The sequence below is a fragment of the Haemaphysalis longicornis genome, unplaced genomic scaffold, assembly GCF_048455015.1.
Source record: "Haemaphysalis longicornis isolate Haplotype H1 unplaced genomic scaffold, Haemaphysalis longicornis Haplotype H1 scaffold_10, whole genome shotgun sequence".
Classification (NCBI taxonomy): Eukaryota; Metazoa; Arthropoda; class Arachnida; order Ixodida; family Ixodidae; genus Haemaphysalis; species Haemaphysalis longicornis.
This window is the reverse complement of record NW_027526204.1, coordinates 13,770,142-13,783,114: the sequence shown is the minus strand read 5'-3', so window position 1 is coordinate 13,783,114 and position 12,973 is coordinate 13,770,142. Positions and strand designations below refer to the sequence as shown.

At 49.6% G+C, this 12,973-nt stretch overlaps 1 protein-coding gene across 1 annotated transcript; it reads right to left on the bottom strand.

The window, feature by feature from the left end:
• Positions 1-6,524: 6,524 nt before the first annotated feature.
• On the bottom strand, positions 6,525-11,392 carry LOC144158214 (nuclear envelope integral membrane protein-like). The gene is made up of 2 exons (XM_077688912.1): positions 10,538-11,392; positions 6,525-9,998 (listed from the first exon to the last, which is right to left on the bottom strand). Exons 1-2 carry the CDS (start codon positions 11,210-11,212, stop codon positions 9,414-9,416), a joined length of 1,260 nt encoding a protein of 419 aa, XP_077545038.1. The 5' UTR covers positions 11,213-11,392; the 3' UTR covers positions 6,525-9,413.
• Between the last annotated feature and the right edge of the window lie 1,581 nt (positions 11,393-12,973).

Below are 12,973 nucleotides of genomic sequence, written 5' to 3'. Positions count from 1 at the left end.
ATCGGTTTTTGCCTCAACGAAAAGAGCCACTGGGATACCTGGTCCCAGTGTACCGCATGCACATACATGGATGGGCATGCAACTTTGTTGCTGTACTCTTCAAGATTGGACCTTCTGTGCCCACGTTGGCCCAGCTTTGTGCTTGGCATCGTGCTTCAGAACTGAGTGGGCATTCCACAAGGAGGTGTTCTGTTACTGCTGCTGTTTAGGATGCAGTGAACGGCCATCAAGACGGACTCTTTTGCAAAAACTTGTGCATCACACCTCAAGTGTGCTTCACAGAAGAATTGGCAACCCACCCCTGGTGCGTCCAAGTAGGTACGTCACTGGAAAATGGTGAATGAAGCAGGCATACATTGGACAAAATACCAAGGAAAAAAGCATTTATTTGTCACAATTTGATATAAAACTGTCTGCAGGCATCCTTACCTGTTTTCAGGCTGCTTGTGAAGGTTGTTTGCCTTTGCTGTGAAATCAGCACACAGTAATGACGCCACCTCGCCTAACGAGCCTAAAAATCTTGTGCATTCATGGTGCTGAAATATTTACTAAGGAATCTAGGCAAGCATATGTTGTGGCACACATCATTGGTACAGGCTTTGTCCTAGCGTCCTTGTCGGAGAAGTATCCTCCAAATTCACCTCCAGGCTCCAGGGCGTCTTCAAAAAAACTTCATTTGCCAGGACGAGACCCTGCCACCGACAGCCATGTTGCTGTAAATCGATCCTTAATTCTTTTCTTGCGTTTTCGTGCCGAGACCACCATATTTGCTGTGGAGAATCAGCAGCAGTGGCAGTTGCTGAAAGTTTGCTCTAACAGAAGAGTGCGTGTGAAGCTGTGCATATGTGCAAATTTGCGTTTTAACCAAGTTGGTCCTAATGGCTGCAGCAATTGTTGACCTACCATTGCTCAGCCGGGTTTTTGACCTCGACCATGCCGTCTATGCAGATACTATCACTCAGTGGATGTACCCTGGCGCCCCCTGGTCGTTGACAGGATACCGTTAATTAGGCATGGGCTGACATGTTGCAAGACTACCTTGAGACTGTGTGGCTTGCCCTTGGGCCTGATGGATTAACTTATTCACAGTGGTTGCTGCACATCTACCAAGGAGGCCGGGAAACTCTTCATCCTGCTCGCGTTTGCGGGCACTCCAACCTTTACCCACACAGGCGTTATAGTTGTCGGTTTTTGCCTCGACAAGACCAGCCACTGGGATACCTGGTCCCAGTGTACCACATGCACATCAAAACAGTTCACTAGTTTGCCGCTAACAGAAGCCCACCACTCGCGTGGCGTGCACGAACCCGATCTTCGCATCTGTGCCAGTGATCTTGTGGCTTCTTGGTAAAATAACTGCTGCCTGTACTACTCCCGCACCCGCTGACTATGGCCAAAAAGAGGCGCAGAAAAGGGAATGAACGGTACAAGAAAAGCAGGGAGGTTAACCAGAGAACTGTGCGGTTGAGGCCAATCACTGAATGCGAGTGTGGCCCACAAGGAAAACGTGGAGAACGCAGGAGAAGTTTTTGTTCTTTTCACTGTCCATTGATGTTTGTTGATACCCTGATTGGGTACGTACCACACTCAACAACAACTGAGTGGCCGAAACCAGACCAGATAGAGCTAGGGTGGCTCTAGATCATGTCTGCAACCTGGACCGGCGAGCGCACCCACTCAAGGCACCAGGCCAACCTAGAGCTCCTGCCGACACACCGGCGCCCGCACCAAAGCAATGGACCATGGGCACCTTTGCTTTGCAGAGTGCCATCTCTTCTTGCCATAGCCTTAGGCACCCATACTGTGCGCTGGTGCTCACACCAGCTCGTTGGCAGTCGCCACATCTTCGGGCGGGCCATTCATTACCCCTACAGCGCCAGGCATCTGTTCCTGAAATTGGCTGTGCCGGCACCCATGCTAGTGCGTTGGGTCACCCGTTACTCCTGCCAAGGCACTGGTGCCACGCGTCTTCAGGTCAAGACCAGGGTGTCTGTCCTGTTACCACCAGGCTTTGGTATCACAACGTGAAGTCATCTGGGGAACTCTCTTTATTGTTACGCCTTCTCAAACTGTAGGGGCCAAAGCTGCATCTGGGCTATGCTGTAGTGGAGGGGATCTTTTGATTAGTTTTGACCACCTGCAGGGGACCTTTAACGTGCACCAAAGTCTCAGCCCCCATCCCTCAAAACACTGGCGAAGACGCAAACGCTCGCTGCCACCTTAAAGGTCTCTGCTTTGCTGCCTCTCCATCCAGATGGTACGCCCATTGCCTCTACTGCCACCATCTTCTGAGACTGCTGCACACGTTTGCTTTCTAACTACTATATTGTTCCTCACCGAGTGGCTCAACACCCCTCCACTCCCAATCCTGGACAAGCTATTGCGACTCCAAACACATTCTTCCACTAAATGGAAGATTCTTGGACACCTGGGCCTTGATTGTTCAAACTCTACAAGCCCCTAAACGCGGCCACTGCTGGCAACACAGTGGACGGCCAAGACAGTGCAAAACCAAAACTGCGCATGCCGTGTCCATTGACGAGGTTTTGTATCCCCTTAAGAGCAGTCACTCACCATGGTGCATGTTCAGAGTGGAGAGGGTCACTTTGAGGCGAAAGTGGCCCGTTCTGCAAACATGGACTTTTGTTCATGTTTGGTCAAAAGAAATGTCTGCTTTTTCAAAAAGTATATGAATAAAACATGTCATCCCATAGCTTTGAACTGGGGTCTGCACATTAGCGAGCCAGTGCTCTGCCAACTATGCTATGTCTGCATGTTGCCAGTGCAGAACCAGAATTGTCACCGTTCCTTTCTTCATGGCACAACACACTTGGGAGGGACACAGTGGCCGCTTACCAAACTTCGCAAAAGTGTGAATTGTAAATGTAAATGTTGTAGAATGGTGCTTTCCAGGTGATGGGGGAACACATGGCATGCGGGAGTCGAACAGGGGCACTGCAGCACGCAGAACCCCGATTCTAGGAAGGCTGGGTCATGTGCCAGTCTGCCTGCAGACGTAATTTGCACCATGAAATGAAGAAAGAGGCGCAAACAAGGTGCAGTACAAAAGAGGGCGGACGAAGTACTTTGCGCCTAAAGATAAACAAATGAAAGCGAAGAAAGCGATGCAAATGCAAAGTTGCGGCAAAAAAGGTACAATAAGTACAAGCGGACCAGTGCGCCGAGAAATTTTTTCTTTTGTGCTCTGCCTTTTACCTCTGGTCAACTGGAAACGAGTTTCCCTGTTCTACTCCAGCTTGCTGGGCAAAAAGCGAAGACGTCACCTTTACCTTTATTTGAAGTGTTACAGCTTACCTTAACACTTGAAGTGTAGCTGCGTTCTAGACAATGCTGCTCCATATTGGGTGTCTGCATGGTATCGGGAACAGAAGGGACACGTAGACATTATTGGCTGCTTTGCCAGTTTCGCTTCCTTTCAACTGAGCATGCTCACTGACACCAAGAGGTTCCGGGATGCCTCTTCAAGATATTGCCGCTATGACCGGGTAAAGACAGCCGCCTCTGCGACACTCGAGGTGGTGCGAGAATTAAGCGTGGCCCCCAAATTGCACGAACAGTAGTTTGGTGAGGTCTGTCGCACTAGTACCAATGGTCACACTTGCCTGGGCCGCTCAACGTCACATACTTGCACTGCGGGAGTTTCCTTCGACAGATGGTCGGTTGTCTGCCCCTCGGGAGGCGCAGCGAGCTCCGACAACCAATGAGGCAAGGGTGACTGCTCCTTCGCTTTCTCTCCGTGCAGTGTTTCCTTGCACGGCTTCCTGGTGGTGGCCCTTCAGCACAGCGCTTGGCGACATTGCGCTCCAAGAAACGAAGAAAGCGTCATGGACCAGAGCGCTGGTTTTAAAAATTCCCACATGCCTGGTAATATCAGCAGTGTCGCTGCTGTGCAGTCTTGGCACTAAATACACATTCTCGCACGTCTATATTCAGCCAATCGTCTTGTCACTTTGTCACGCCACACGGGACATTTTCGTACGATAGGGTAGACTGTGGAAGCTGCCTTGGCTTTGGGGAGTGGGTCAAACCGCGTCATGGTTGACGCTATGTGCGCTCCTGTCTCAGCACTTTCAGCCAGTCATGTCAACTTCAATGTTAGACCTCCCCTGCTTTTCGATAGCTTATTGAATTCTGGACAGCCTCAGCTACATCTTTTCAAAGACCAACAAGTCTACGATGAATGGGACCTGCTCAATTGCCAACAAAAAAGTTGTAAGATTTCTGCAAGGCACGGCTCGACGTCAGAGACATCTTGGTTGGGCCAAACTGCCGTTCATTTCAGCTCTGCAGCCAAATGCACACAGAAAATTTGGCACCACATTCAGCCTCGAGTTCTGGGCAAACAATTTTCACTCAAACTACTGCTGTGCCCTCAACTTCAGCTGGAGCTGAAGACAACTGAACAGTTCGGGATAAATGCGAAGCATGTTGCAAAACCTTATCACTGAGCATGATCAACAAGGCGTCAATGCTGACGTTGATGGTGAAGCTCTACCATAGCAAAGCATCTGCAGAGCTGCTGTTCCCCTGCACTATCATTACGCCCAGCTCCAAAACCATCTCTGGCTGCTTGGCTGCCTCATGCGAAAGGACTGGGAACAATGCACAACCTTATTTAGGCTCTGCCGATGTTTTTTAATTTTTTCATAGCTTAACACTCGGACAGGGCACTTGTAGGGCTTTACGGTGTCACACGTAGCTAAAGGTCAACTGCAGTGAAACTTTCGCCCTCTTGAAAACCCTTTCTCCATAGAGAGTGCCTAAAAATACTGCAAGATGACAGCTGAAATGATCAGCAAAAACCAGTGATTTTTAAGCTTAAATTGAGGAGAACACACCAAATTTGGCCCAGCTGAAGTGACGTTGTTGCCGGCTAGTGAGCAGCTGGACGTCGTGCGCAGGCCTGCACGCAAGCTTTACCTGTGCGCATGGCAGCAAATGGGGCAGCGCTCACAGTGGAGAGTTCTCCAGCTGCGTGGCTGGCCGGAGAACCAAGCACACAGCCAGCCGCAAGGTGCGCTTCGTGGCTGTACGCACTGCACGTCCAAAATAAATTTGGCCGAGGTGAAATTTGAGTGCAGTTGGCCATGAAGACAAAATACAAGTTTGTTCCATTTGAGAGACTGCAATGCCAGAATAAAGCTTAATACAGCAAAAGCGTTTTAGTGCGACTGATGGAGTTCTGTCATGCATTGCCCCATAGACCGGTTTGTCGACAGGTAAGCTGACAAGATGTTAATCGACCAAATTTTAGGGGAAATCCCCAAGGTGGGGTAAGTTTCTGCGAAGCGAAGTTTGGCATCCACCTGAATGCAGCCGTACGGCTACAAAGGAAAGCTACACAGCTTTCTCAGACACTTCGCAGTTAAAGAAAAATTCGTCCTGGTCCAGGATTCGAACCCGGGACCACTGCTAGGACGAATCCTGGACCAGAACAAATTTTTCAACTGCACAGTTTCTGAGAAAGCTGTATAGCTTTCCTTTGTAGCTGTACGGCTGCACTGAGGTGGATGCCAAACTTTCCTTTGCTGACAAGATGTCTGAAACCAGGCGTCCAGCATGTTAAAGCGGTTACTTGAAAATCGCAAAGAAGGAATGGCTCTACATGAGACAATACGTGCATCAACCACAGAGAAGGAGTACAACAGTACACCTTTATCTCGTAAACAACGTATGCACTCAGACTGTTTGTAGTATACGAATTTACTTGGTGCACAAATAATCATTTCATGGGTTTGTTCTTTGTTTGCAATTTGGGGCTTTGATGGTTTGACCACGGCCGCTCGATGGAAACTAGACCTAGTTTCCATCGAGCGGCCGTGGTTTGAAGATGGATTGGATGCACTTTCAGTGAAATCTGGATGCACTTCTAGCTTTCGGGCTTCCCTAAACTTTCTTTAGGAAGGGATTGTTAATTTTTCAACGCAACCTTCCAGCAGTTAGGCTAGATAGCAAGCACATAAAATAGGGTCGACTGAGCACCACTTTCTCGCACCGCCCCTGTGTCATCCCAGGGATTAATTTAAGGGGGGTCACTGGTCTTGAGAACATTTCTGTTATTTTTTAACCCATGAGTTTGATATTTACACACGAAGTGTATTTCAACATCCTGAGCACAAATATGCAGTCAGTTTTCGTCTACGGGTTGTAAGCACTCTGAAATGAAGAACAAATAAAGAACAGCGTACGGCGTCTTCACAGTCCCTTCAACAATGATTGACGTAAACGAAGTATGCACAGACTTAGATAACCCATGATAAAACATGAAGTGGCACACAGAATCAGACCTTCCCACAGGGGAAATTGGAAAAGGGTCTTGTGCACGAAAATACGGTTGAAATCTGTGAAGAAAAAAAATGGTCAGACAATGCGTACAGCACTCTTTGACTGCCCACTCGGGGTGTGAGGTTACCCATGTGCTATTATTTCCTTGAACTAACACCCTACAGCTAAACTATTCTTACATGGTGTGAGTGACAATGGGTGCACACTGACTGCTCCAATAAAATTAAAGCTTTATTTTATTGCAGACATGCTCGCTCAGACATCTGGTCACAATATTAGTTTTTGGCACAGGAAATTCCAACTTCTTGGCATCAAAGTCGAAACACCCCTTTCATACCCACATCTGGCAACAAATTGTGTGGTACCAGAACAGCCGCTGCAGCAGCTTCTCACTAAAGCATAAACAAACTGCTTTTGTTCCCTTCTTAACTTTTTTTTTTTTTTTCAGGACTTGGGACCAAAATCTGAGCCCAGTGCTTTGGGACCACAAACTCCTGTGGCACGGGCAGCACCGCCTGTTGTGCCCCTGGGGCAAATCCTTATGGATGCAAGTAAAGTACTAGTGGTACCAGCATTTGGTTTTGACACCCAAACAAATGCGCTCCTGCTACTGGGACACATCACGCAGGTTACATGCCCTTTCAGGCAAAGCTTGCCACCTCAATGACACAGCCACTCGACAGTAGAAAGTACCACCACAAAAAATGTAGGCCATTGTAATAGGAAACTGCTTGGGCAACTGCTGCAGCAGGTCAAGATGAGGTGAAAGACGGCAACCCCCCTGTCAAAAGACTTTTCCCAGGCAGCGAATAAATCACAACTGTGACAAGTAAAGCAGAAAACTTGTGCACTAGAACCTCACTGACATTTTCTCGTTCGTTACATTCTCTTTGTCACTATGCCACATTTGCGTTGCCCCAGCGCCAAAATCACAGTAGTTGTTGCTCTGCAATACTGTCACATTAGACAAGACCATGGGGAAACCTGGGTGGTGTCAAAGAAACACGCAGTTTACCACAAAAAACATACAGGCCTCATTTGCAACCGTTCCAAGTTATGGAAACTAGGCCCATAATGTGATAAGCATACCAATGTGCTTGACTGTATTAATGCACTAGGAAGCACAAAAAATATCCCTTACTCAAAGGTTCAAACACAAATAGTACCACACTGTTGATTTAATACCGCAAATGCAAAAATAAATGCCCCAGCTCAGCGATTGCACTGAACAAGTGCACTCAACACTTTTCCGCCAGGATAAGCAGTAGTAGTGAGCATTAACATGCCACACATTCCTATTAAAAATGTGTGAAACGAACGTATCGAGGTCCAAGCAGCCCACCTAGCTCTCTTGGCAAACACATGTAAACGCTTTTAAATCAGACTGCCTGCATATGCAGACCTAACACAGTCCGCATATTTTGCACATGTCAGCTCAAACTTAGAAAACCTACAGCTTGTGCCTGAGTCACCTCTTGCCATCGTTCCCAATCAAGAGGACCTCCGAGCTCCTGGTTGGCCGCTGCTCTATGAAGATGAAACATCCAAATTCTGCTATCAAAGGATCCTGATATAAGGACCCAAATCATCTCACTATAATTCAACAGCATTAAAAAATTGAATGAAAAAGTTTCAGCCAGGATGAGTATATAAGACCTTAAAAACATTTTCTTAGTAACAATTTGCAAAGCACAGTGCACACTAAGAGTGCCAAAGTATCGGCAATGGCAGGTAGAACTTCACAATGTACCAGCACGTTGCTGGCTTTGGTAGCGCTCCTCCCAATAGCTTTGTTCGAAATGCATACAGAGCTCAGCTTCACTCTCAATGGCCAACTGCATCAAACTTCACCTCGAGCAAATTTATTTTTAATGTGCAGTGAGTACCCCCAAATCAGCTGGGACACAAGTGGTAGCCCTGTGGAACGCCTCATTAATCAGTCACAAGCGTTTAAAAAGACTCCACCGCAGACCACGCTGCACCTGCCGGCGCATCGCGTAAACAGCCACAACGCACCTGTGACACTCCAGCCGACGGGGGCTTCTCCCTCTGGCCAGTCACGCAGCTGAAGAACCAGTCGAGCTCTGCTGCAAACGCTTCACCCATTTGCTGCCCCGCACGCGCATAGCGCTTGCGCTGAGACTTTCTCCCACGCTGGTGACTGTCCGGAGGCTTGGTGAACGGCTGCAACGTCACTGCAATGGCCGCGCTCTCCTCGGTTTCGGTTTCAAAATCGCTGATTTTTGCTGACCACTTGCGGTGCCCACACGCATATTTCAGTCGTTGTATTTTGCATGTAGCTTTCTTTTGCGCAGACTATACGCAAATAGTGTTTTCAAGAGGCCGAAATTTTGAGTGCAGTTGGCCTTCAACACTAATAGCTTGCTCTGCTAGTAACTAGTACCAAATAAACTCCAGTTAAGCACTTAATGCCATGCTCTCCATAGAAAGGACACTGTACAAAACTGTATTACCCCTGTTCCTCAGCTAGATATAAAAAGAGTGAGCTTCCTGCTCTTCCCCAACTGCAATATCAGAACATGCGATCTCTAGCGAGACGCAAGTAGGCTACTGCTGAGGTCAAGCAAGAAACCTTTAGCTCTCTCACCCCAAGTAAGCTCCACTGAGCTGTTTGGTAGAGTGGCATGCTCCCTTCCTCCACAACTGCATGTAAATTAAAGGACCCGCTTCGCACAATGCAGGCACTTTGTGCTTAACCTACCCCACAAGCCCTATTACACAACGGCAGTTGGTACCTGTCAGCACGTCACTGATCGCACAGTCCAACCAGTCAGGTTTGCACTCAGGGACTTCTTCGACTGCCACGCGTGACTTGCTCTCCAAAAACTCGGCAAGCAATGGCTGCTCATCATCGTCATCACACTCGGTCAGGAAGTCACCTGCATCACTCGGCACGCACTCCAATAGCTCGCACTGAAGCACTTCCTTGCCCGCCAGGCAGGACTTCCACTCGACAAACTGAACAGCCTAGCCTGCGAGCTCTGTAAAAGATGGCTACTCGTCTTCGTCATCATCACCACCATCACTCATCAACAAGCCATCCGGATCACTCGGTGCTCAGTCCGACAAGCCGAAACCCACGCAGCCTAGCCTGCAAGCTCCGTAAACGACGGGTGCTCATCCTCATCATCGTCGTCCTCGCTCAACAAGCCGTCTGGGTCACTCGCCGCTCGGTCCGACGAGTCGAGCTCGTACTGCAGCACCTCCTCGTCCGCAAGGTGCGACTTTCCCTCCACAAACTCGGCGAACCTGACGGGGTTCCTCAGCCGGGTGACCACCTTCCATGTCTTGCAGTCCGGACTGCTGCAGAACTGGCGCAGTTCCTCCAGCGCCTTCCTGGTCTCTACATCACCCTGCTTGATGTACTCCTCTTCCGTGAGCAGGGTCACCTTGGGCCGACACACACGAGTCCGCCACCATGTACGAAACTTAGCCGTCCAGCTGGGCGGCATGTTGTACGTCACCAGCATGGTGATCACAGCGGCCCCCGTGGCCTCCCGGATTTCGGAGGAGGTGAAGACGCCAGCCAGCGCGGCCAGCTGTAGTGACCACTGGATCAAGTCCAGAGTCCGTGGGTTTGTGGGTGGTCCGATGCGGTAGCAGACGGCGAAGCTCAGCAGTGCGGTCAGGGCAATGTAGCCGGCCACCACATTCTTGTAGTCCGCCAGCACCTGTGAGATGAGTGGACTGTTAGGGGATTTGGTTAAACTTCAGAGCTAAGTTAGTAAGAGTGCGTGATAGAAAGTATTGACCTCGTGGAAGACTATGCCACTATTCACACCTGTCGTGAGCATAGCATACATTATGGTGACTTAAAACTCCCTGCAAAGGGCCGTGCACTAATCACATCGGTACTTAACAACGAAAGGTAAGCACATTTCACTGATATGGCATGGATGACACCTTGTGCAAACCATCTACACCATATCCGTAACAAAACAACGCTCGGAAAGAAGTTACCGTTTTTCTTGCAGTATGCAGAGTTGAGCATGACATGACATGACAGCTTTCTGCTCACAAATTCCAACTTTCCGGTCATCGTAATTTCTTAAATGTGTCAGAATATAATAAAAATGCTAGTGGTTCCTATGACCCCACGACAACAACAGTAAAACACAACTACGACCGTCTCCTTCTGCAGCGAGACCCGCAAAACGTTCACAGCCCGCCGAAACTGCGTGCGTTCGCAAAGCATCCGAGACGGATCTACCTGGTAGACGTTGGACCAGAGCAGTTGCAGCAGGTACAGCACCAGCGACCAGCCGAAGCAGACGACGGCGTAGCCGGCCGTGCGGCGCGGGAGCAGGCGGCTCACGACGAACACCACGATGAGGAGGGAGGCGAGCACGCCCAGGGTGACGCCGCACGAGTAGAAGACGAGCGCGTTGCGGCACAGCGAGGGCACGCCGAAGAAGAGCGCCGCCGAGGCGACGAACTGCAGCACGCGCCAGTAGTTGGCCTGGCGCACGACCAGCTCGAAGCGGTAGTCGTCCTCGGACACCAGGCCCACGCAGTGGGGCCGGAAGGCCGGGAAGGCCACGGTCGTCTGCTTCCACGGCAGCAGCGGCACCCAGCTGGCCGCGTGCGAGTCGAACTGCGCGCGCACGGACGCCTCGTCGGGCCCTTCGAAGAGCCGGTAGTGCTCGGGCACCAGCTTGAACTCCAGGTAGACGGACTTGAAGAGCGTCACGTAGCTCACGGGCTCCCCCGCGTAGCAGAAGATGGACAGGTCCTTGCTGCCGTAGGGCCGGGAGACGTACACGTTGCCCTCGCGCAGCTCCGCCGGCGAACCTTTGCTGCGTGCGGCTACCGTAGCTTGCACGAAGCCGGACAGCAGCAGCAGCAGCAGGGCGAAGGCAAGCCGCCTTGAGGTGGAAGCTGACATCGTGCTGTGTGGTCAGGGGAATATCGGGGAGGTATGCATACCTAGCCGTCAGTCTCCGCGAGTCTCGGGGTGGTATACAACCGCTCGACACAGCTACACCCGCGTACGCTGCATTTTTCGCTACGGATACATCGTGCCAAACGTGCCTTGCAAGAACGCGCGGCTGGCTTTTGTTTGTAAACGGCTTCCAAGCCAAAAAACCATGACGTCACAACAATATTATGGTCATAGAGGGATTATGGTCCACCATATGGCTACAGTGTACATGGAGGAAAGAAAAGTTCGTTTTCGTATTCCGTCTTCCCTAAGTACACTACTTTCTAAAATTTCCTTTCAAAAATGCGTCAATAATGTCGGATAGTAAACACACCGCAATTATGACGAAGGCGAGGATAGCAGCAATCGTGTTGGTTGGAGCCATAACAAGAATAGCATGTACCCACTCTGGGGGATTGGCCAAGTCTGACTGTGGTTTTATGGTTTTATTATTGAAGAAGCCTATTAATTAGTTTCAAACTAAGGGGAAATAGAACTGGGATTAATAGTGGGTACAGTGATGCCAACAATTTATGAACAAAAAAAATTCAATACTGCTGTAACAATAAAAATTGTTTGATACGATTGATTAACAAGGTAAGCGACCTGATTCGGCAATAAAAGAATGAAGAGCGCGACAAACATCCCCGTTGCTCCAACCAAGCCCGACTGCCCGAAATGACAATAAATTAGGCACCGACCAGGCGAGACCCAGGCGCCGGAGGGGAACCTCCAGGTAAAGGCCTCTAAACGGTACCTCCGTCGAGGGCGTTCCGGTCCGTCCAAAATCATTCCGGCGGCCGGAACGCGCGGCGGAAGGCGAAAGGGGTTTAAACGGTACCTCCGGCACACCGCGCACTCCGGCGCCACGAGAGCCTCTCTATTGGTTTAGGCTACCCACCAAGCGGACCAATGACAACCTGCTACATCCTCAGAGCCAAAACAGCGTCAACAGCGCCTCTTTTTGGACAGCGAGCATTCATCGAAACAGTTTCTTGAGCTAGCCAGGAGGCTATGGCTAGCAACACCGTTGGCTTGTTTCAGAGCCGCCACTGCAATCCGCTAGTCCGCTGGCAACCAGACACTAGGGTCTGATCACCACGACCGGCTATATTTTGTACGACCTGCTCACGCCGCCGTCTCCTACGGGAGCGCGCGTCCCCAGAAATGTCACGTGGGCTCGCTCTCACGCCGGGCGCCCCCGTCAGATGGCTCTGTAATTGATCCTCAACTTCGCTTGTTTACGCACGGCCCGCCGTGGGTTTCCATACGGTGTGCGAAGTTCCACGGCTAACAGAGATCGTAAACATCGCGGATGTCGCACGCGATTTTCGAAGTTAATTAGATATGCATCTATGTCTCATGCAAACGTATTTGTATATATTCGTGCAAATGTATTTTTGCTGTGGTGCGCTGACAACAGCCTCACTCGTAACTGTGGCTATGATAGCTACTTCTATTCCATTTTTTTTTATTTCAAGCAAATGGAATATGCGGCTCAATTATGAGTTTACGCTCGGCTAGTATCTTTCCGGAAAAACGTTTTAGATATCAGTGAGAATAATTACATCGTAAGTTTACGTTACGAAACGTGGTGCATTGTGAACTAAAATGTTGTCTTAAAGAAAGGAAAAAAAAAACGACTCGGAACATTAACATTACAAATATTAAAATGGTCTTCGGGAAAGTGGTCATTATTTGGTTTTTGGTTGATAAATTGTTGGT

Coding starts and splice junctions, on each gene's coding strand:
- LOC144158214 (XM_077688912.1), bottom strand. CDS start 11,212: ATGTCAGCTTCCACCTCAAGGCGGCTTGCCTTCGCCCTGCTGCTGCTG. Junction 9,999..10,537: donor TCTGGTCCAACGTCTACCAG/GTAGATCCGTCT, acceptor CTCATCTCACAG/GTGCTGGCGGACTACAAGAA.